The following is a 21,173-nucleotide window of genomic DNA, read 5'->3' as shown; positions in this document are numbered from 1 at the left end:
TACAATTCTAAAATACAGATCTAATTCTCTCAACAGTTGAGGCAATTCAATTAAATAATGCATATGAAACTACACGGGATAATTAAAAAACACTAGAACTATAGAAGGCTACCTCATTATGCAGTAATTCCGCCCAGAGTTTTCTGAGGTGTCCAGATAATTAGATCCTACTTCAGACCTCATTAAGAAATCCTGTTGTAATGGGGCAATCCCCAGCAGTGCTTTGTCAGGGGTGCCTGGGGCTCTCCTGGTGATGTGTGGCTATTGGCAAGGGCCTGAGGCGAGGTACTCAACCCAACAAAGGGAGCCACAGGACAACACTGGTGATGCCAGGGCCTAGGAGTGCTGTGGAGAGAGCTCAGGCCTGGCACAGCTCAGCATGAGCTTCAACACTTGAGCCCCTGCAACACTATTTCAAACAACTCGAGAACACCCTCTCCAGAGCCAGGCCTCTCTGCACATCATCCTAGAAAAAAGCATTTGGAGAAGAGTGGAAACTGGAGCCTGCAAAAAGTAAAGAGTAACACTGTAACACTGTCCTCCAGTTGTTCATCTATTTGCTGGAGCAGGCCCAGTAACGTTTCCATTGTGAGACTTGTTGTTACGAATACGTCACGGGTAGCTTGCCAGGCTTTGCCGTGCTGGCGAGATACTCTCAGTAGCGTGCAGGGCTCTCCGAGAGGGATGGAGGAATCGAACTCGGGTCAGTCAAGCTGGCTGCGTGCAAGGCAAATGCCCGACCGCTGTGCTATAGCTCGGATAAAAAATTACTAATGTAATGATGCACATATCAATTAGTATCTGTTTGGGGGTCATACCCAGGGTTGATTGGAGGCACCAGGTGAAACTAGGGAAGGAAAAGCATACACTCAGCCCAATGAGTTATTTCTTTGGTCCAATGATATTTCAACAGCAATTAAAGGGGAAAAAAAATCAGCCATTTGTATACATATAAAACTATAAATGGAAAAGAAAACTGTGCTATTAGTAGTACCGCATATTTGTATTTTAATAGAAAATTTAACATCATATAATTTTCTTAGCTATTGATACCTTGAAAAGAAAATATCCATTTTGGTACTGTACTTCAAAGGATAGCGTATATCTGGTTTTTAAACTCATATGAGTAATTTTCAAGAAATAAGAACAGCTCTTTTTATTTTCTGTAATTACAGGCTAGGTTTCCATCTCAGGAACTATGGAGATGGAGATTCTGATGCCCTTGTAGAGTAAGGCTTCACTTAAACATTACCCTGGATTTTCCTCTCATTCAAACTAGGAGACCGCAGGAGAATTTGGAGAAGGAAATCAAGGTCAATTTCCTGGACATGATGAGGACGAAGTCCCTTATGGGTTGGGATCAGTTAGTTCCTGCTGCTGGGGAGACATCTGAGGGTGCTCTCATGCTCTCCACTAGTCAGATGGCAGCACCCCCGTGTTCTCTACCCTCTGAGGCCTACACACACACACACACACACACACACACACACGCATGCACAATCCAAGACACACACTCACAGATACACTACACACACTCACAGATACAGACTCACAAAATCACACACACACACACACACACACACACACACACACACACACAGAGCAGACTGCATTCTGCTTTTCTGCCTGATTTGTTTCATATGAGGGGCTGGGAAAACGAACACGTGCTTCCCATTCAAAAAGGTTATTTTTTTAAATTAAGAGAAATCACTCAAAGATGCTCAAGTCTATTTAACTTAAGATTTTTGCCAATGTCATGCTGTATGGAAACACTGACAGGTTCTGTTGGGGGAAACACAAAGGCTAAGAGACAGATATGAAAGTGAGAATAATATTGGCCAACTGGTCTCTCCTTTCCTACAGCCTTAAAAGAGGCTTAGTGCAGCCTGACTAAACATGATCACTGGATCAAAGAAAGAGCCCAAATGGACCAAGCGCATGCTTTCCAATCCCTAGTATCACCTGGTGCCGCGTACTGAACAGGCAAAAGACCCAGAGCATCCCAGGTATGCCCGCAAACAGATATTAGCTGATATCTACAGAATTACATTAGTAAGTTTTTACTCGTTAATCTTTCATTATTATTCCAGGCTCCAGTGTCCACTTTTCTCCAAATGCTTCTTACTGGAGTCTTTGCTGAGGGCTGTGCCACATGCAGTCTAGGGGGACACCCCCGTGCTGAATGCAGACTGGGGGACAGACCCCCAAGGGGATGCTCTGGTGCTGAATGCCCTGACTGGGAGACAGGGCCAGTTCACTGGAATAGTCAAATATCAATTTCTAGAAAATGTTATTTCTGATGAAATAACTGGTAAAAATACATGCTGTGAGATGTGCACATATATGGTCTTAGAGTTTAATGGGCAAGTCCAAGAAGGGAGAAGTCCAAATACAAAAAATTATGCAACAAGCCACCAAACCGCCAAAGCCTCTCAGGTCGATCCATGTCCAGGCAAAAACTCTGTGTCCTTCTTGGAATGGAGGCGGTCAGGCTTCCCTTCAATACTGGCCCAACAACCGCCAGGCCCGACCTTCTCCACCCTGTAAACGGCCCAGCTCCACGGTGCCTACAGCGCTGGGGCACTTAGCACTTCCTCCAAACTTCACAGTGCACACCACCCAGTAAGAGCAAGGCAATCTGATTGTTGTGTGGAATCCCAGCACACTCAAGGAGCTAAAATGGTAACATGGAAGCTCAGCAAGCGCCAACCAGCTCAGAAAATCCTCAGAAAATGACTTTAATGACACCACTGTGAGATATAATAACTACCACAAACTGACTTTTGTTGATCTGTTTTCTGATGATTCCTTGGCCATTTTATTGGAACAAGCAATACAATATAAGTTTGCGCCTGCTAAGCGGGCAGGCTTGGGGGTGAAGGGAAAGTTGGGAAATTGGTGGCAGGGAAGTCACGCTGGTGGTGGGACTGGTGTAGGAAAGTTGCATACCCAAAACAACTGTATCATGAGCAACTTTATAAATGGCGGTGTTATAATAACAATTTTATAAAAGCATAACATAATTTTTACCATTTTCACCACAAACCTTTAAAAAACCAGAAAATTAAAAATATAAATATTTATCCAGGCTTCCACTGTAAGAAGTGGGGATTGTCCCAGGCCCTGAAACTAAAGGTCGATGGCACTTAAAATTGATGCTGATTGCCACCTTTTAGCTCCTAAGATCAAGTGTGCTGGGGGTCACTTGGAGGCCTGGTCAACATGCAGTTCTGCATCTATAGCTATAAGGTAACATACAAGGGTCAGTTAATAAAATGCGGTCGAGAGGATTTATCTGAATATTCAGCATAGAGCTATTTTAGAAAAGGCAATCATTGCTATCAATGAAGTATTCCACAAGGCAACGAGAAAAATAATTAAAGGGCTGAAGAAATAGAACGTGGGTAGAGCGCTTGCCTTGCATGTGGCTGGCCCAGGTTCGGTTCCCAACATCCTATCCAGTCCTCCAAGCACTTCCAGGAATCATTCCTGAGTGCAAAGACAGGAGTAATTCCTGAGCATGCTGAATGTGGCCCCTAAACCCCCAAAATAAAAATAAATAAAAATTAAAGTGTGTTTACAGGCAGGGATAGCCAATATATCATCAAGGTAAGTGTCCTATGATCTTTATAGCCCACATATAAAATGTAAAATGAGTAGTTGTAGCCCACATGTAAAATGAGTAGTTGACAATCTTCACAGTCTATGGCATGTGCAATTCTTAAATTTTAACTGTAAACAATTAGTGGGGAAGCGGTAAAGGAAAAGAGTGTCTACAGAAGACTCCAAACCCTTAATTATTCTATCATTTAAAAAGTGGACATTATAATTGTATTTAGAACCATTATCTAATGGGAACATCCTAACTACAGTTATAATCTTCTTTAAGCCATCAATGTACTTCTCTTTAAGATAAACTAATATACAGTCAATTGCAAAAGACCATGTATATCATATGATTATCAGCGGAGGGTTTCTTCTGGGGCTGATAAGTGTCCAAGGATTGACTGGGGGGGACAGCTGACACTTGTGCCTCTGCCTATATTGCTAACATGTCAGTCTCTAAGGGAGTATTCATTCAAACCAGGGAGCAAAGCATTACTTGGCAGCATTCTAACCTCAAAACATTTGCAAGAATTATTTACTTCAAAAAAGCTTTCAAGGAAAGAAAAATAGGAACAAAGAAATATTTTGCAGCAGCTCAAGCATTTGGACGACAACTTCTGATGACACACAGCCTAAAGGGCATCAATGATTATTCACTTGATAGTCTCAGGTAGATTCTACTGTAAATGCTTACAAGAATAATTATGATCCAATTAAAGTATTAAAGCAAAATGAAGGTGAATTCAAAAATTGCTAGGCAGCCATAACCTAGAATCAAATCATTTTTCTATTCTATAATGGTAAATTAAATAATTCCTATAAAAGTTATAGGAATTAAAAATAAAATCACATAAGTAGGCCCAGCTGATAAAAATGAAGCTAGTATCTATGCTAAACAATCTTTGTTTCTATATGACTTTTTTTTATATAAGACTTTTCTGACAGACGTTTCACTGAAAAACATAAACTCTGACTTACTTGGCTCTAGCTTCTTTAGGTCCTCCAGCTTAAATTCTTCTTGGGACTGTGTGGACTGAATTTAAAATATTCATGTTACAGAGTTTTATTATAAGAATTTCACCAAACCCTATGTCTTTAGTGTGGACTAAACATTCTGAAAGATTTATATGATCTGAAGAGCCCGGCAAGCTACCGAGAGTATTCGATATGCCAAACACAGTAACAACAAAGTCGCCAATAGAGATGTTACTGGGCCCGCTCGAGCTCGAGCAAACATTCTGAAAGTAGACAAAATAAATGAACCCAATTTCTTGCTTTCAAAGTAGAAAGTGAAGTCTCACATATTGCTTTTTGTTTGTTTTATATATTTGCAGCACTCAGAATAGCACTGTAGCACTGTCCTCCCATTCATCAATTTGCTTGAGCGGGCCGAGTAACATCTCCATTGTGAGACTTGTTGTTACTGTTTGGCATATCGAATACGTCACGAGGAGTTTGCCAGGCTTTGCTGTGCGGGCGAGATACTCTCAGTAGCTTGCTGTGGTCTCCGAGAGGGCCGGAGGAATCGAACCTGGGTCGGCCGCGTGCAAGGCAAACGCCCTACCGGCTCCAGCCCACTCAGAATAATAACAAAAAAAAAAAAATGAATTGATGTACTTCATCTTTACAGTTCATAAAAAATTGACTAATCTTCTCCTTCCCCCCCCGCCTCCTTTTTGGGTCACACCCAGCAATGCTCAGGGACTACTCCTGGCTCTGCTCTCAGGAATTACTCCTGGCAGTGCTCGGGGGACCATACGGGATGCTGGGGATTGAACTAGGGTGGGCCACATGCAAAGTAAACTCCCTACCCACTGTACTACTGCTCCGGCCTTATTGTATCACTCACTGTCATCCTGTTGTTCATCGATTTCCTCGAGCAGGCCCCAGTAACGTCTCCTTCATCCTAGCCCTGAGATTTTAGAAAGTGCCACATTCGAGGCTCTTTCAGGGTCAGGAGAATGAGACCCATCATTGTCACTGGTTTTGTGTTTTGGGGCTGGGGGCCACACCTGGTGATGCTTGGAGCTTATTTCTGGCTCAGCGCTCTCTGATCATGCCTGGCAGGGCTCAAGGGATCATTTTGGGGATCAAACCTGAGTTGACTGCAGGAAAGGCAAGTGCCCCGGCGGCTGTACGGGCTGGCCTTATTGATTAGACCTTTTAATATGGATTTAGCACTTCAATAACCATTCTCAGAAAACTCTTTGAGACAACTCTGCTTTGGGTGTAAATGTTTAGTTTTTTTATCTGAATGGTTCATATACACTTTTTATATTCCAGAAAGATAAAAAAGAAATCTATTTACCTGCAAAGCTGCACTTCGTAATTCCAAGCATGTTGCAATTTTGCCTATGGTTCTCTGTAGAAAAAAGAAAAAGCTAAAATACCAAACATATTATAGAGGCTTAGTTCTCAAGTTAATTTTGAATGACAAGGAACTGTAAGTTTTCAATAAGTAAGCTTCATCTCTTTTTTTGCATCTTGCAGACTTGAGAAATGGAAGGCAGAGGGCTGGATAATAGAAGGTGGATATACAGCCTTTCCTGATCTAAGAGGCTGCAACCGATTTTAAGTTGCTTTGATGACACATAATTTACATTTATTTATTTTTGGTTGGGGCCACATCTGGTTGTCCATGGGGGCTACTCTTGGTGGGGCTCAAGAGATCATGAAGCCTTGGGGATTGACCAGGGCTCCCCAGGCCTCAGCCCTTGGAGCTCTGCCCCATGCCCTAGAAGACAGTTAATAAGAGGAAGGAAAAGGTGTCCTGCCTCCGTTCTTCTCTGGCTTTGTCTTCTTCTCTCCAATAAGTCAAAATTCTCCTGAAAGATGAAAAATACAAATTCTGGAAGAGAAAACACTAGTATGATTGAATTCTGATGTTAAACACCTTGACATGTTCGGTTAAGTATAGAGGCAATATTGAACAAAATCAATACTTGTGATAAGTGATGGTAAATTTACAGCCAGCTGTTTGATATATTATGAGCTGGATATAAGTGAGAGGGCAGAGTCCTGGCCTTTACTCAACTCATGTCCTCTTAAGAGATAGGACACATACAGGATACTATAAAACAAACAACAAAAAAGAGAAACTCAATTTTACACACTGTGAGTTACCAGATGACTTGAAAACTGGACAAGAAGCTCTATCAGAAACCAAGGAATGAGACTGGGAGGATTTCTAAAACTAAAGAGTTTTGAAATCTGTCGTAGTTCAGTTGTCTCAAGTACCAAACAGAAGCAGGGGAGGCAAGTGTGAAATGACAAGCAGAGGGTGGGGAGCGGTGATTCTGGGGGGCTTGGCGAGGGCCTCTCATTACTTAACCAGTAAAGCGCGCAGGCTGAACAGAATGCGAATCACAGGCGCCTTTGAAGGAGACTTTCGAACGAGCAGTAAACATCGGCTCAAGGAGAAGATGGAAGGAAGAGACCAAAGGTAAGATCAGTTCTGATGAGGGCTGGAGCGAGAGCACGGCAGGTGGGGCATTTGCCTCGCAAGCGGCTAACTAACCTGGGTTTGATTCCCAGCATCCCATACGGTCCCCCGAGCACCGCCTGGAGGAATTCCTGAGTGCATGAGCTAGGAATAACCCCTGTGCATCACTGGGTGTGACCCAAAAGGAAAAAAAAAATCAATCCCTTGATTTCAACTGAGCAGGTCACCGATGATTAGAACAAAAATGGGCCGAGGTAAAAAAAAAGTAAAGGCATCCACAGAAGACACTTGTCTGAGCAGGCAGTTGACACTGATGAACGGGGTAAGGCTTGAGTCTTCCTGAGGAACATTCCCCAAGTTTTCATTACATAAAATCCAGACCATAACGTGAAGGATTTATGCATATTTTCAATATTGTATATAATGAAGTATCCTGAGTTTTTTTTAAAAAAAGGTTGTTTTTGTTTTTGGGGGTTAAAGGTTTTAAGCACCTCGTGTATGGTGGTGCTCTAGGCTGTTTCTGGCTCTATGCTCAGAGTGATCCTCAGGGGTCAAACCTGGGTGAGCTGCACGTCAAGGTGCTCCTTACCTCCTGCACTTTCTCCAACCCCAAAAGATGTTTTCCCATGTTCTGTTGACTTGCAAAAATTTAGCAAGCTGAAGTTTGTGTTTTATTTTTTCTCCTTTGTCAATTTTCTTTAGAAAATAAATCTTAAGCAAAGAGAAAAGCATTGGCCTGGTCCCAAGACCTGAGCTCATGAAATCTATGCAATTCTAAACAATAAACAGCAATTTTATTTACTTGTTTATTTTTGTTTTTTAGGGGGGCACACCTGATTGTATGAGGGAGCTGTCCCCAGCTTTATGCTCGCAATTATCTGCATGAAAGGCAACTGTCAATCCCAGGACAGTCTTTTCAGCCCTTAAATACTTGAACAACTCACAAAAAGAAATATTACTGAGCAAGCTCTGACTTTAGGTCAGAAAACAGGTACCTACCGTTAACTACTTCGACAATCTTTTAAAAATAAGTTGTGGGGGCTACACCCAGTGCTCAAGGCTTACTCCTGGCTCCGTGCTCCCTGGGGCTTGGATGATGGGAATTGAAACCCGGGTTGGCTGTGTGAAGGCAAGCACCCTATCCGCTGTACTCTCTCTCCAGTCTCACCCAGATTCTTTACAAATGGATTTAAATCCCAATATAAAAGGTGAGAAAATGTGTGATTTTTGTTAATACAAAAATTGTATTTTAAGATTACATTTAAATACAGTTCAAGCAAAAGGTTTCAAGATATTCACGATGTCAGTTACCCTCCCAAAGCTGTTCCACACGCACTACATGTTCTCTCTAGAAAACTGACCATCCCCAAGTAATTTTTGGTCAACCACGCAACTCAGACAAAACTAGCCAATACATTGAAACAGAGGTAGATTATAGTAGTAACACTGGTTAACAAATTTTGAACATTTTAAGTGGCAGACTCTAAGTGAGTCACACCCATTAATTTACTTCTCACCATAACCCTGAGTTAGATACAACGATTTTCTAGAAGTAAAACAGGGGGGAGTGAATGACTTGTCCTAGACATCAATGTCTTCCATATAACAAAGGGATCCACTTGCTTAAACATAACTTAGCCATATTCTGTACGCTTTTTAAACAATACTATTTAAGGGGAAGTCTGTATTAAGTGAGATATGATCAATACATCTTTCTAAAATATTAGTTATTTTACAACTCCTTTTCCTTTCCTGTTATAAAATCTACTTGATTTGATTCTTTTTAATATTTATGGTAAATGTAATTTAACACTCTGAATCCATTTTAAACAGCCTATTTTAAAGCTGAATATTTCTTCAAGTTAGGCAGAAGCAACAGCTTTCATACAACAACTACGAAACTATGGCAAAATACCAAAAGACATTATTCATGACTATTTTAAGGAACCACACCCAACATCAGTATTAAGAATGGAGCAGAGACACAACCATTTTCATCTGTAACAATTACTTTAAAAATCTTGCATTAACTGGTGTCAAAATCACGAGCGTACTACTGTAAATGTCTGTTTTTTTAAGAAACAAATATTTCAGGAATATGATTCAGAAACACAGGTCTGAGTAAAAGTGTCAGAATATAAGTACCACTGACCCAGGCCCAGGGAGGTCTTGAGGGCAAGTGACCAAGAGGAGCTGAATTTTAGAAAAATTTAAACTATTTTTAAAGGAAAGCACTTCAAATTAACTGCTAAAGCCATGAAAGGCTACAAATGGGCAGTGTTCTCATTTCCAGAGTACTGGCTATTTCGCTTGATCACACTGCTAGTGAAATGGGCAATCCAAAAGAGTCAAAGAAGGAGATGGATGGGATGGAGTGAGAACACAGAGGTCAGGGCACCTGCCTTCCCTGCAGCATACACTCTCAATCCAGACTTAAATTTTAATTAAAAGAGCCAGTATTCTACTTTTGAGTGACAGGTACAGGGATATTAAAAAGGTGAGGCTACAAAAAAGTGATGAGTAAAGAGGAATCAATTAGGTAGAAAGCAAGTCTATAATGCTGGAATATTCACTACTATCAAATCTGATTCGAAACTGAAAAACTTTCTAAGCATCTTGAGACAGGATGTTCTCGTGTTTTTTTTTTCTTTTTTGGGGGGGCCACACCCAGCAGTGCTTACTCCTGGCTTTGCTCTCTGGGATCACTGCTAGCAGGGCTTGGGGCACTCTAACTCGGTCCACTGAGGGCAGGAAGCCACCTCCATGCCGTACCATCACTTCGGCCCCCCAGATGGGCTCCTCTGTCTGGAAATTGGCCAGAGACAATCAATAGTACGGAGTGGAGAAGTGAGTGGAAGGAAAGCTGCTGGCAGCCATTCTTTGGCTCCCGACACACAGTTGTTATAATGACAAAACTACTGAAAGCTGAAAGGAAAGCTAAGTTGGACTAACCACTAGGGAGATTCAAATAAGAATATTAAGATTCTTTCCTTTTGCCATTCATCAAGAATCTTTGAAATTATTATAAATGGGCAATCATAAGAAGACCACTATGAAAAATTAATAAATTTTAGACTGTCGTTCTGCTTCACTGTTCTGTAACTTTAAAATAAGCCCTGTGAAAACGTAATTATTTAACAATCATGCATCAATAAATATCAATAACTAAGATCTAAAAAAAGCATTTAGTCATTATTAAAACTTATTGGACGCTAAGCAATAAAAGTTTCAGAACACTGTAGAAATATACTTTAAAAAAAAATCAATTTCTGGAAGATGGCGGCCGCACGGGAGCCTTGTGGACAGCAGGTTTGAGCCGGGGGCGGGGGGCGGCAGGGGCCTCATGGGAAGGGGGGCATTGTGGGCCGTCCTTCACGCCCGAGGTCACCAGCTGCCCCCCACGAGCGGCTCTCCGGCACGGCCACGACTCCAGAGCACAGAAACCAATCTCTTAACTATCTAATTTTTAATAGAAATACTTCCAGGGTTAATAAGTTAAACAGCAGAAATCCAAAACATCATTTTATTCTTAAACCAAGCTATAGAAAGCAAATCATTTCGCAACGCTGTTTCAGCATATCTGATTGGGGGGGGGGGTCGTAAACTCTAAACAATAACTGTGCATCTTCTATTGAAACAATGTATCTAGTCAAAGTAGATAGAGTATTAACTAGAACTCATCTGCCTAACAGGAATTGGGAGGGGTGGGAGGTGGGGTTCTATTGGGGTTCACGGTTAAAAATAAGTATTGGTAAAGGGAAATGTGTTTGATACTTACATGACTGAGACCTAAACCCGAAAGCTCTGTAACTTTTCCCACAGTGATTCAATAAAGAAATAAACTATTAAAAAAAAATCAATTTCTATAAGATGGGGCTGGAGCGATAGCACAGCGATAGGGCGTTTGCCTTGCGCGCAGCCAGCCCTGCAGAGCCGGGTTCAATTTCTCCGCCCCTCTTGGAGAGCCCGGCAAGCTACCGAGAGTCTCTCGCCCGCATGGCAAAGCCTGGCAGGCTACCCACGACGTATTCAATATGCCAAACACAGTAACAAGAAGTCTCAAAAAAAAACGGACACGTTACTGGGCCCGCTCGAGCAAATCGATGAACAATGGGAGGACAGTGTTTGTACAAGACAGGAAAAATTTAAGTGCTCCTAAACCTAAAATTCTTCACTGCTATTAAGACACTAAGAAAAGCAAAAGAATCAAGAAACAGAAATAAATTCAAAATAGAAGGCAGAAACCAATTTTGCTTGACTAGTACAAGGAACGTTCTCCTTTTTCCTCCTGGAGAGTAACAGTCCCGGTTATTCTCCTTCGGCCTGTGGCCAAGTCTGGGCTGCCACTGCCTTGTTGCCTACAGCGGGCACCCCAACCTCTGCCATTACGTGTGCTTCAGGAACCAGAGACCCAGCGACACATTCTGGAGAGAGAGCAGAGATCTCCAAAAAAATCCAATTTAAAAAGCAATCCATACCCAAACTCCTCAAAAACTTCACATCTACACTACCACATTAAATGCCTTGAGAGGTCACCAATTTTTCCTGTTCAAAAGCCATCCATTAATTCTTCAGAGCTAACAGCCACCACAGGACACATTGGGAATCTTTGTTTTCTAGTCACCAACTTAGAGTATGTTTTTCTTTGACACATTCAAGTATCAGCATGAGGAATTTTCCCTGTTGAATGTTTTAAATTCTCTCTCTCTCTCTCTCTCTCTCTCTCTCTCTCTCTCTCTCTCTCTCTCTCTCTCTCTCTCACAACATCCAGTGGTCTTTAGGGCTTACCTCTGGCTCTGTGCTCAGGGGTCACTCCTGGTGGGCTCAGGAATATATGGGATGCAGGGGATGAAATCTGGGTTGGCCGCATGCCAAGGCAAGCACCCACTTCACTGCACTACCACTCTGGACTTCACCTATATATTTTAACTATATATCTTAAAGGAAATTAAGTCTGTAAATGCAGACACACTTGCCCTATAGGCAGAATGTAGTACAGAGTGATCGGGGGCAATTCCAAAAATAAAGGCCAGGGAACAGGTGGGCACACGCTTTCTCTGTAGGCAGCAGGGTAGCCACACATGCCTTCTCACAGGTGTTAGAGCGAAGACCTCTTTGAGGTTCGGCCTCCGGGAAAGAAGGGGCACAAGATGCTTCCGAGGAAGGGGTTGCTGGATGGGTTTGGGCACCTGTCATGATCATGAAGGCTTAACTAGGTTCTCATTTCACACAAAAGGAAATTAAGGCCCGCAGAGCGAAACCCTCCAGTCAGACTCCTCCCTCGAGTGCTCTCTGCTGGCTGGGCCATTTGGAGTGTGAGTTGTGTGGGTTTGTGGAGGTTGGGAAAAAAGGAGAAAAAGCAAAGCCAGGTAGCTACTAGGAAGTGTCACAAATGAAAGGATGAACACAGCATTTTCAATGACAACTTCAGCCTCAGAAAGGTAAGCCAATCAAGACAAAGCGAATTTTCTCTCAATTGGGGAGGATGTGGAGAAGTCAAGAAAGATCAGATGGGCTGGAGAAAGAACAAGGGGTGAGGTGCTTGCCTTGCAGGGGGTCAACCCTGGTTTGATCCACAACACCATGTGGTGGCGCAATCACCCCTAGGAGTGAGCCCCGAGCAGAGATGAGAGTAAGCCATGTACCGTACCAGGTACAGCCCAAACACAGAAAAGACAAAGGTTTGAATTGGGTTTCGAGGTGGGCTGCTATTCTAATCAACAAGTGTTTGGCGTCTCCCCTCCTTAGCCTGCATGTACATGGTCCCCACTAAGTCAAACAGATTAAATTGGGTGGATGAAGAGATTCATTGCTAGAGAGAAATTCATTAAGTGGTCTCTCTAAGTGATGACCATTCATACTCTGGCAAAGTCAAGTCAGTATCATTCTTTATACCTAAGCGTAACTTTTTTTTTTTGGGCCCATAATGGGTTCAACAGATAGACAGATCCCTTTTCATTTAGAAACTATACAAATACATGTCAAGATTACTTATGGTACCTTTTGTTCTTCTGTGAATTCAGAATTATTGTGTTGAGCTTGGGCCTCTTTTTGCAGATGTCTTGCTAATCTGTAAGGAGAACAAAAAGCATCCTTTACTTCAAGCCATTGAAGTAAACTGCCTAGCGCAGTAAGGCTACAACTTAGCTTTTTGAAAAAAGGGAGTGAAGTACAACAATACTTTGTTCTGGGCTGGAGAGATAGTGCCTGCTCTGCACTGTGGAAGGTCAGCGTTTGATGCTGACGATGGATGGGAGCAGCCAACTAACATGAAGGGTGTGACCTCCCCCCCAAACAAAATTAAAAAGTTTGTTATATATTCAGAGGCTGAATCTGCATTATCTTTAGTATCAAACTCTATACAAGACTACGAAAATAAGATACTGTATTTTTCACATTATTTCACTGGGAAAAATTTCAGCTCTAGGCAATAAGACAGAACTAGGAAGAATATCTAATGGCCTCTCACTTCTCTAGTATCCATGAATTTCTGCTATAACGAATCAATGAACGGTTATTGAGCTTCTGCTTAAACATTTCCCGTGAGCATAAAGACACACTTTATCAGCTAATCACTAATTTGCTGGTGAGATGTATCCAAATTACAGCAATAAGAGTATCCTATCACACCATCTTCTGAACCCGCTTCTTTCTTGGAAGACCCTTCACCAATCACAACAGAAGTTGCCACTGACGAATGGTCACCCAACTTTATTTTTATTTTATTTTTTTAAATTTTATTGAATCACCGTGAGATAGTTACAAGCTTTCATATTTGGATTACAATCACAAAATGATCAAACACCCATCCCTCCACCAGTGCACACCACTGCACTCCCCTTTCTCACCCTCCCCCTGCCTCCATGGCAGGCATGATTCCCCATAATTTTTACTTTTGGGCGTTATGGTTTGTAATACAGACACTGAGAGGTTATCATGTTTGGTCCTTTATCCACTTTCTGCACGCATCTCCCATCCTGACCGATTCCTCCAGCCATCTTTTTCTCAGTTATCCCTTCTCTATTCCAGCTGCCTTCTCCCCTTTGCTCATGAGGCAGGCTTCCAGCTATGCGGCAATCCTCCTGGCCCTTGTATCTACTGTCCTTAGGCGTCAGTCTCATATTATGTTATTCTATACTCCACAAATGAGTGCAGTCCTCCTATGTCTGTCCCTCTCTTTCTGACTCATTTCACTTAGCATGATACTCTCCATGTCTATCCATTTATAAGCAAAGTTCATGACTTCATCTCTCCTGACAGCTGCATAGTATTCCATAGTGTAGATGTACCAAAGTTTCTTTAACCAGTCATCTGTTCTATAGTACTTGGGTTGATTCCAGATTTTGGCTATTGTGAACAGTGCTGCAATGAACATGTCGGTACAGATGTCATTTCTACTGTGCTTTTTTGCATCCTCGGGATATATTCCCAGAAGTAGTATTGCAGGGTCATATGGAAGCTCAATTTCTAGTTTTTGAGATCACCCAACTTTAAAGGGAGCAGAGAGGCCTGGGCATGTTCTCCAAGCTGCCTTGAAGTTACTCACTGAAGCTCACCAGCAAGGAGCCAGATTCATCCAGGAAGTGGTTAACACCAATGGCTGAGTCTTCTAACTAAACAATGGAAAGTCAAGGCTATTTAAACATGGAGGAAGAATCCAAATAGACATTTCTCCCAGAGTGAATAAAAAATGGCGAATAAACACATGAATATCAATACTATTAGTCATTAGGGAAATGTAAATCAAAACTACAGAGACTGCAATTTTCATACCCACAAAAATGAGTATGCATAATTTGTTTAAAGGGAGAGAAAAAGAAAATCCAGTTGTAGCAAGGCTGTGGAAAATGGGAACCCACAAACATTATTCGTGGGAATGCAGAATGACACAGCTATTGTGGACAACAATTTGGCAGTTCCCCCAAAAGAGCTATCATGTAACCTGCCAATTTTAAAGCCCTAACTGTATACCCTAGAGAACCAAAAACATATTATCAACCCCCCCAAAAAAAAACAGGGAAAAAAAAAAACATCTTATACTTGAATATTCTCAGCAACGGCAGGCACTATTCACACTAACCAAAAAGTGGAAACATCCCAAATGTTCATCAATTGATAAAATTCAATCAATGGACTACTAAAAGGAGGGAAGTAGGAATAAGGAATACAGGTTTCTAGCTTAGGGAGAAAAGGAATTAATATTAGTTGTTTAAAGTAACGTGGTTCAGTTCCCCTGACAAGCTGGTGAGCCCTTTTTTTTTGCCAGAAAATCTCACACTTGCTGCCCTTTAGTCCTGCCCCCGTCCCCACCCTGAGTCCTATGCTTGGAAGTCAGTTTCAAATTCTTCAGCAGCTGGAAAATGTTTCCTTTCAATTAAAAACTTCTTTAAACTCTCTTAGGGTTCTCACTCCTACAAATTTGTAAAAACAGACATAAATATCACATGACAAATTGACATTGCAAGCTGTTATCTTTTCGCCTTCATGCGCTTTGACTGTATGCTTTTTTGTGTGTGTGTGCTTTTTGGGTCACCCCCGGTGATGCACAGGGGTTATTCCTGGCTCTGCACTCAGGAATTACTCCTGGCAGTGCTCAGGGTACCATACGGGATGCTGGGAATCAAACCTGGGTCGCCCCTGTGCAAGGCAAATGCCCTACCCGCTGTACTATCGCTCCAACCCCGACTGTATGGATTCTATACACGTCAACAAACACTGTCAACAAGAGCCGTGTGGAAAACAGGAGCTCATGGTGCAGCAATGCCCTAAGCAAGGCCAAGGCAGGGAGCGTGGCAGGGCAGTTTCTTTAAAAATGGTGATGCTGGGTGAAGTCAGTCAGGAGACGGACAGACACAGAATGATGTCTCCAGAAGTGGGGTGCAGAGATACAAGGGGGAGGGCTGGAAACAGTACAGCAGGGAGGGCGCAGCCTGTCCAACTCAAGTTCAGTCCCCAGCATCCCAGACGATCCATCAAGCACCACAAGTAATAATTCCCGAGTGCAGAGCCAGCAGTCACCCATGAGCAGCGCCAGCTGTGACCCCCAAACAAACCCAAAGAACAGTAGAGTGAGTTGGGCACTTGCCTTGCACACTGCCAGGAGTTCAATCCCCTGCACCCTGTATGGTTCCCTCAAGCACTGCCAGGAGTCATTCTTGAGTGCAAAGCCAGGAGCAACACCTGAATGTTGAGGGCTGTGGCCCCAAATCCAAAAAAAAAAAAAAGGAAAGAAAGGGTACAACAAATGCCCAAAGTCAACAAACTGGTCTTCCTTGCAGAAAGCATACCACAGAAGCGGGTGGGGTGGGGGTGGAGACTGAATGGGTGTGGGGTGTGTGTGGGGGTGACACACAGGAACGACAGTGGAGGGAAGCAAACACAGGTGAAGGGTGTAGTACTGTCAAGTGTTATCCACGAAGCCACAGAACCTAAAATAGAATTTAAAAAAACTGCAAGGAAAATAAAAACACGTACGCAAAAATATTTCTTGTGACTCTTCATAGCGGTGTAACTCTGCTAAGAGTCAACGAGAAACAACAGCGCTGATGTGGTGTGTCCCAGGCTTTGGAAATGGGCCATGCAGTAACCCCCCCGGGGAGACCAGACGGCAGGAGAGGAAGCACCCGCGCTCAGACCTGTGAGAGATTCCACTTGACTCGGGCTCACGGACACAGAATGTCCGGAAAAGACAAACTTGGATCTCAGTGGCCACAGCTCTGTTTAGCTTTAGGAACGCAGCTTCCTGCCACGCCAAACGGACGAGGAGGTGAGGAGCTGCCCTCTGCAAAGCTCTCACCAAGCAGACAAACCCGGAGGCTGAACCTAGACGAGAGATGGCCCGGATGGGCAGTGGACATGGGGAGAGCCTGCATTCGGGCCCAAGGCTGCTTTGTGGGTGCTGAAAATGCTCTAAAGTTTGAAGTCATGGTTGCACAGTTTGATACATTTATCAAAAACTAGGGGTTGTGCGGAGTGACAGTACAGCAGGGAGGGTGCTGGCCTCACAAGCAGCTGACCTGGATTTGATCCCTGACACCCTAGATGGTGCTCTGAGCACAGCAAAGAGTCATTTCTGAGCACAGAGCTAGGAGTAACCCTGAGCACTGTCAGGTGTGCCCCCAAACAAAAATACATAAATAATAGCATTGTCGTCCTGTTCATCGATTTGCTCGGAAGGGCAGCAGTAACATCTCCATTGTGAGACTTGTTACTTTTTTTAGCATACTGAATACATCATGGGGAGCTTGCCAGGCTCTGCCGTGGGTGGGATACTTTCGGTAGCTTGCAGGGCTCTCTGAGAGGGGCGGAGGAATTGAACCAGGGTCGGCTGCATGCAAGGCAAACACCCTATCCTCTTTGATTAGCTCAATCAAGTTGCTTTCAGGGGAGGCTTCTAAGCAGTGGTCAGGAGCTGGAAGCTCCGCTGTGATTTCTGGCCAAGTGGGCCTGCAGTGTCCAGCAAAGGCCCACCCAGTGCTGCTCTGGCCACTCCGAGTTGTTGGGGGACCGTGCTGGGTCTAAAGACCACCCAGGCATGGCACTCACAAGGCAATCACCCCAACAGCTGGGCTAGCTCCCAGTCCAAGTAAGACTTTTTCAAACAGATTTTAGAAAAGCCTGCATTAAAAAAACAAAAATCAAAAAACCTCAAACCACTTTCTTTTCAAAATCCGTACATGATTTTATCATATTAAGATGAAGTGAGACATAATGTCTTTAAGTGAGGGTAAATCCATCTGCACTGAACATCACATGAGCAGGTAAGAGTTGATTTTCTATGAGTAACGATGAAAAATCTGTCAAATATTCTCTAGAGAATAATCTCACTTTACAAGGGTGCCTACCGATGAGAAAGGATTAGTCTCCAGGGGTTGTTTTAAATATACTTTAAACACATAAACAAGTGACTGGTAGAAATCCATGTTAGAAATTACTGCTTCTCAAACTACCTATAAAGGACAAGTAACAACCCCTTCCCCCCAATATAGTGCCAAGCTAACAATTTAATTAAATACGAAAGAAAAGATACAGCCAAGATGTAAAAATGATCGATGGCTCTTAAAGCTTAGATCTCCTCTTTTGGAGAAGTCTTTTGCAGACAGTAAGTTTGCAGATCAGAATCATCTGTGATCACTATGAGTAGCACTGACACACAAGGTGAAGGGAAGACCACTCACCAAAATTATTAGCCAGTCTTCAAACTCATCTATTCATTTTGTTTTTGTTATTTTGGTTTTTGGGCCACACCTGACTGTGTCTCGTGAGGGCTTACTCAAGGCTCTCTGTCTAGGAACTACAGCTGGTGGGCTCTGGGGAACCATCGCCTGGTGTGACCCAAAAAGTAAAGGCCCTCCCGTTGATCATCGATTTGCTCGAGCGGGCCCAGTAACCCCCATATGGGATGCCAGATTGAACCCCTGTCCACTGTATGCCAGGCAAGTGACCTATCCGCTGCAAATATTTACTGAGGATCCATGTAGCAAAGCAATCCCACAGGACTGGTCCCATGAAACATCTGATTCCGAGCAATGGGTTTTGTTTTTTTTTTGCTTTTTGGGTCACACCTGGTGATGCACAGGGGTTACTCCTGGCTCATGCACTCAGGAATTACTCTTGGTGGTGCTCAGAGGACCATATGGGATGCTGGGAATCGAACCCAGGTCGGCCGTGTGCAAGGCAAACACCCTCCCCGCTATGCTATCACTCCAGCCCCTGAACAATAGTTTTTGTACCACTCTAACAATAAATAACTAGGAATCATGTATCTCCACGTTGTTGAAGAGGTGGCTTGCTAAACGGAATTCATTTTAGCTGACTGGATATATTCTGGATAGTACTTTAATTTTGACTTCATTTCTTTAAATCTTGTGAGACTCTTTTGGTAGGAATTCCTAAATACTATGAAAAAAATTAGGAAAAATTGATGTGTATGTGGGGGAGGGAAGGAGGTAAAGAGATGGGGGGGTGGGCAGAAGGTGCCATTATTTTTTGGTTTAGGGGCGACACTTCGCAATATTCAGGGTTTACTTCTACTCTGCACTCAGGGGCCACTCGTGGAGGTGTTCAGGGGATCATGTGGGGTGCCAGGGTGGAACCAGGTCAGCTGCGAGCAAGGCAAGTGCCTAGAACCTGGGGTCATTTGGTATAGAGGCTCCTCTGGAGCTCCAACACCCAACCTGCAGTGTCTATCCCTCTACTGAGCCGGTCCTAGAAGTTACAACCAAACAGTCTTTATTTCCTTTTGTAAGGTCAATTAGACATGGGGATCTCTGCTTTCACCGTCCTGTGGGGTTGTGGGCTCGGAGGAGCAGCTGCTACCGGCCAGGGCCACCGCACTGCTAGGGAGAGCCAGCTTTGTAATTCGGGGACGCCAGCTCAGTGACCATGCAAGCGTGTCCCATAGGCACTCACGGGTTCGTGTGCTGCGGTACTGAAGGAAACCTCCACAGTCTAACCTGCTGATCACACATCTCACAGAAAGCGACCACACACAGAAAGGCAGGCGGGATTCGAAAATTCTGAAAAAAATTCAGCTTTCAAGAGGATTCATTTTCTGCGATTCCAGGTGCTCTTTATAACCTGAGTTTCGGCTGAGTTTCAGCTGCCTGTGGATAATAATCCTTTGCTGCAAGAGTAAATGACCTTCAAGTCAATTTGCAAAAGCGTGGACAAGTTTGGAGAACTGGCAAAGATGGTCAGGGGCCGGGAGGTCTTGGGGGAATTTTTGCAACTAACTACAGGGACTTTAGGGGAAAGATAGGGCCACCTCTGCAAGTCGGTTGGACAGAATCTAACAACTATCGTGGCCAAAGGGTAAAGAATTTCCATCCTCCAATACCAATCATTCAGTCTTCCCAGCAGACACTGGAAAAAAAAAGGTTTTACGTGATGAGCAAAAAAAAAAAGAGTCCAAAAGATAGCAACAGCATTCTGAGCCGGCAGTTCTATTCCGCGTAAAGAGTGCAAGATGTTACAGACACGCGAATCTCGAATTTTCATTTTAAAAACACCCGTGAAGTGTTTGGGGTTTTGGGGTGGGGGTAGTAGGAGGAGAGAAGCGGAAAGCTGCCACCCACGAGGCAGAAAGCAGCCGGGGGGGGGCGCGACTGGGGCCCCCGTCCCCACGTACCGTGGGCCACACATTTCACACGCTGGGAGAGGAGGCGGCGGCCGCTCCCGCACGCCCGCCAACAATTCACATTTCGCTCCCTGCTATTCACATCCTGCGCCGACTCCACCCAGAGGAGCCGGTAAGGGGGGCGAGGGGGCGGGAGGGTGTCTCGCAAATAACAGCTCAGAAAGCGAAACGGACTCGGGGCGCGGAGCCTGGAGGGCAGCGCCCGCGGCGGCGGCGGCGGCGGGAGGAGGGGCGCGCGACCCCCAGCCCCGCCCCCGCATCCCGGGAGTGGGCGGGGGACGCCCCCGCGCCCGCGGGGAGCCGGGCCAGCCCCGAGGGGCGGCAGGCGGCGGGGTGGGAGCCGGGAGCCGCGGCTGGACCCGCGGGCGGCCCGCTCGGCGCCACCTGTTGAATGAACGCGGCCCCGGGGAGGCGCGAGCGCGCCCGGGACCGCGTCTCCGGGGCGCCCGCGAGCGCAGCGCCCGAGCCGGCCAGCGTGGGCTGCGGCGCCCGGCGCCCCCGGCGAGGACCCCCGCGCCCCCCGGCCCCCGATCACTCACATCTGATACTCGTCGATCGCCTCCACCAGCTGGCCCCAGGAGTCGAAGTCGGCGCCTCTGCGAAAACTGGCGCCCCAGCGCTGCAGCAGACCTCGGGTCACCTCCGACATGGCCGGCGCCCGCCCCGACCCCCACAGCCAGGCCGCGCTCTAGGGCGCCATCGGCCCCGGGTCGGGCCCCACCATCAACAGAGCCGGGACGCACCGCGCCGGCCGCCGCCGCCACCCGCCCAGGAGCCGCCCAAGCCCATTTGCCGCCACAGCCAAACTTTGCGGCGCCCGAGGCCCCGCCCCCGCCCCGGAGCCCCGCCCCGCTGGCCGCCATCGCTACCGAGGCATTGGGCGGCGTGAAAGCGAGGCGGCGCGGTTGCTTCTGCACCCGGTCTCTGGAGCTGAGCTCGAAACGAAAGGGCACGGGGGAGGGTGGCAAAATGGTCCGGAGGTCGAGG

The 21,173-nt window shown here is 45.0% G+C and overlaps 1 protein-coding gene across 1 annotated transcript in view; it reads right to left on the bottom strand.

Annotated features, from left to right (window-relative positions):
- Positions 1-20,998, bottom strand: part of AIDA (axin interactor, dorsalization associated) — a 32,303-nt gene extending 11,305 nt beyond the window's left edge. Inside the window, exons 1-4 of the mRNA XM_056110633.1 lie at positions 20,726-20,998; positions 13,049-13,118; positions 5,915-5,968; positions 4,585-4,639 (exon numbers count right to left, since the gene is read on the bottom strand). Coding sequence (XP_055966608.1) covers positions 4,585-4,639; positions 5,915-5,968; positions 13,049-13,118; positions 20,726-20,835 — 289 coding nt within the window. The 5' untranslated portion in view covers positions 20,836-20,998. The remainder of the gene's footprint in view (positions 1-4,584; positions 4,640-5,914; positions 5,969-13,048; positions 13,119-20,725) is intronic.
- Positions 20,999-21,173: the final 175 nt, after the last annotated feature.

Source organism: Sorex fumeus, unplaced genomic scaffold (genome assembly GCF_029834395.1).
Source record: "Sorex fumeus unplaced genomic scaffold, SorFum_2.1 ptg000010l, whole genome shotgun sequence".
NCBI classification, from domain to species: domain Eukaryota; kingdom Metazoa; phylum Chordata; class Mammalia; order Eulipotyphla; family Soricidae; genus Sorex; species Sorex fumeus.
The sequence above is the reverse complement of the archived record's forward strand: the minus strand, read 5'-3'. Positions and strand labels throughout refer to the sequence as shown.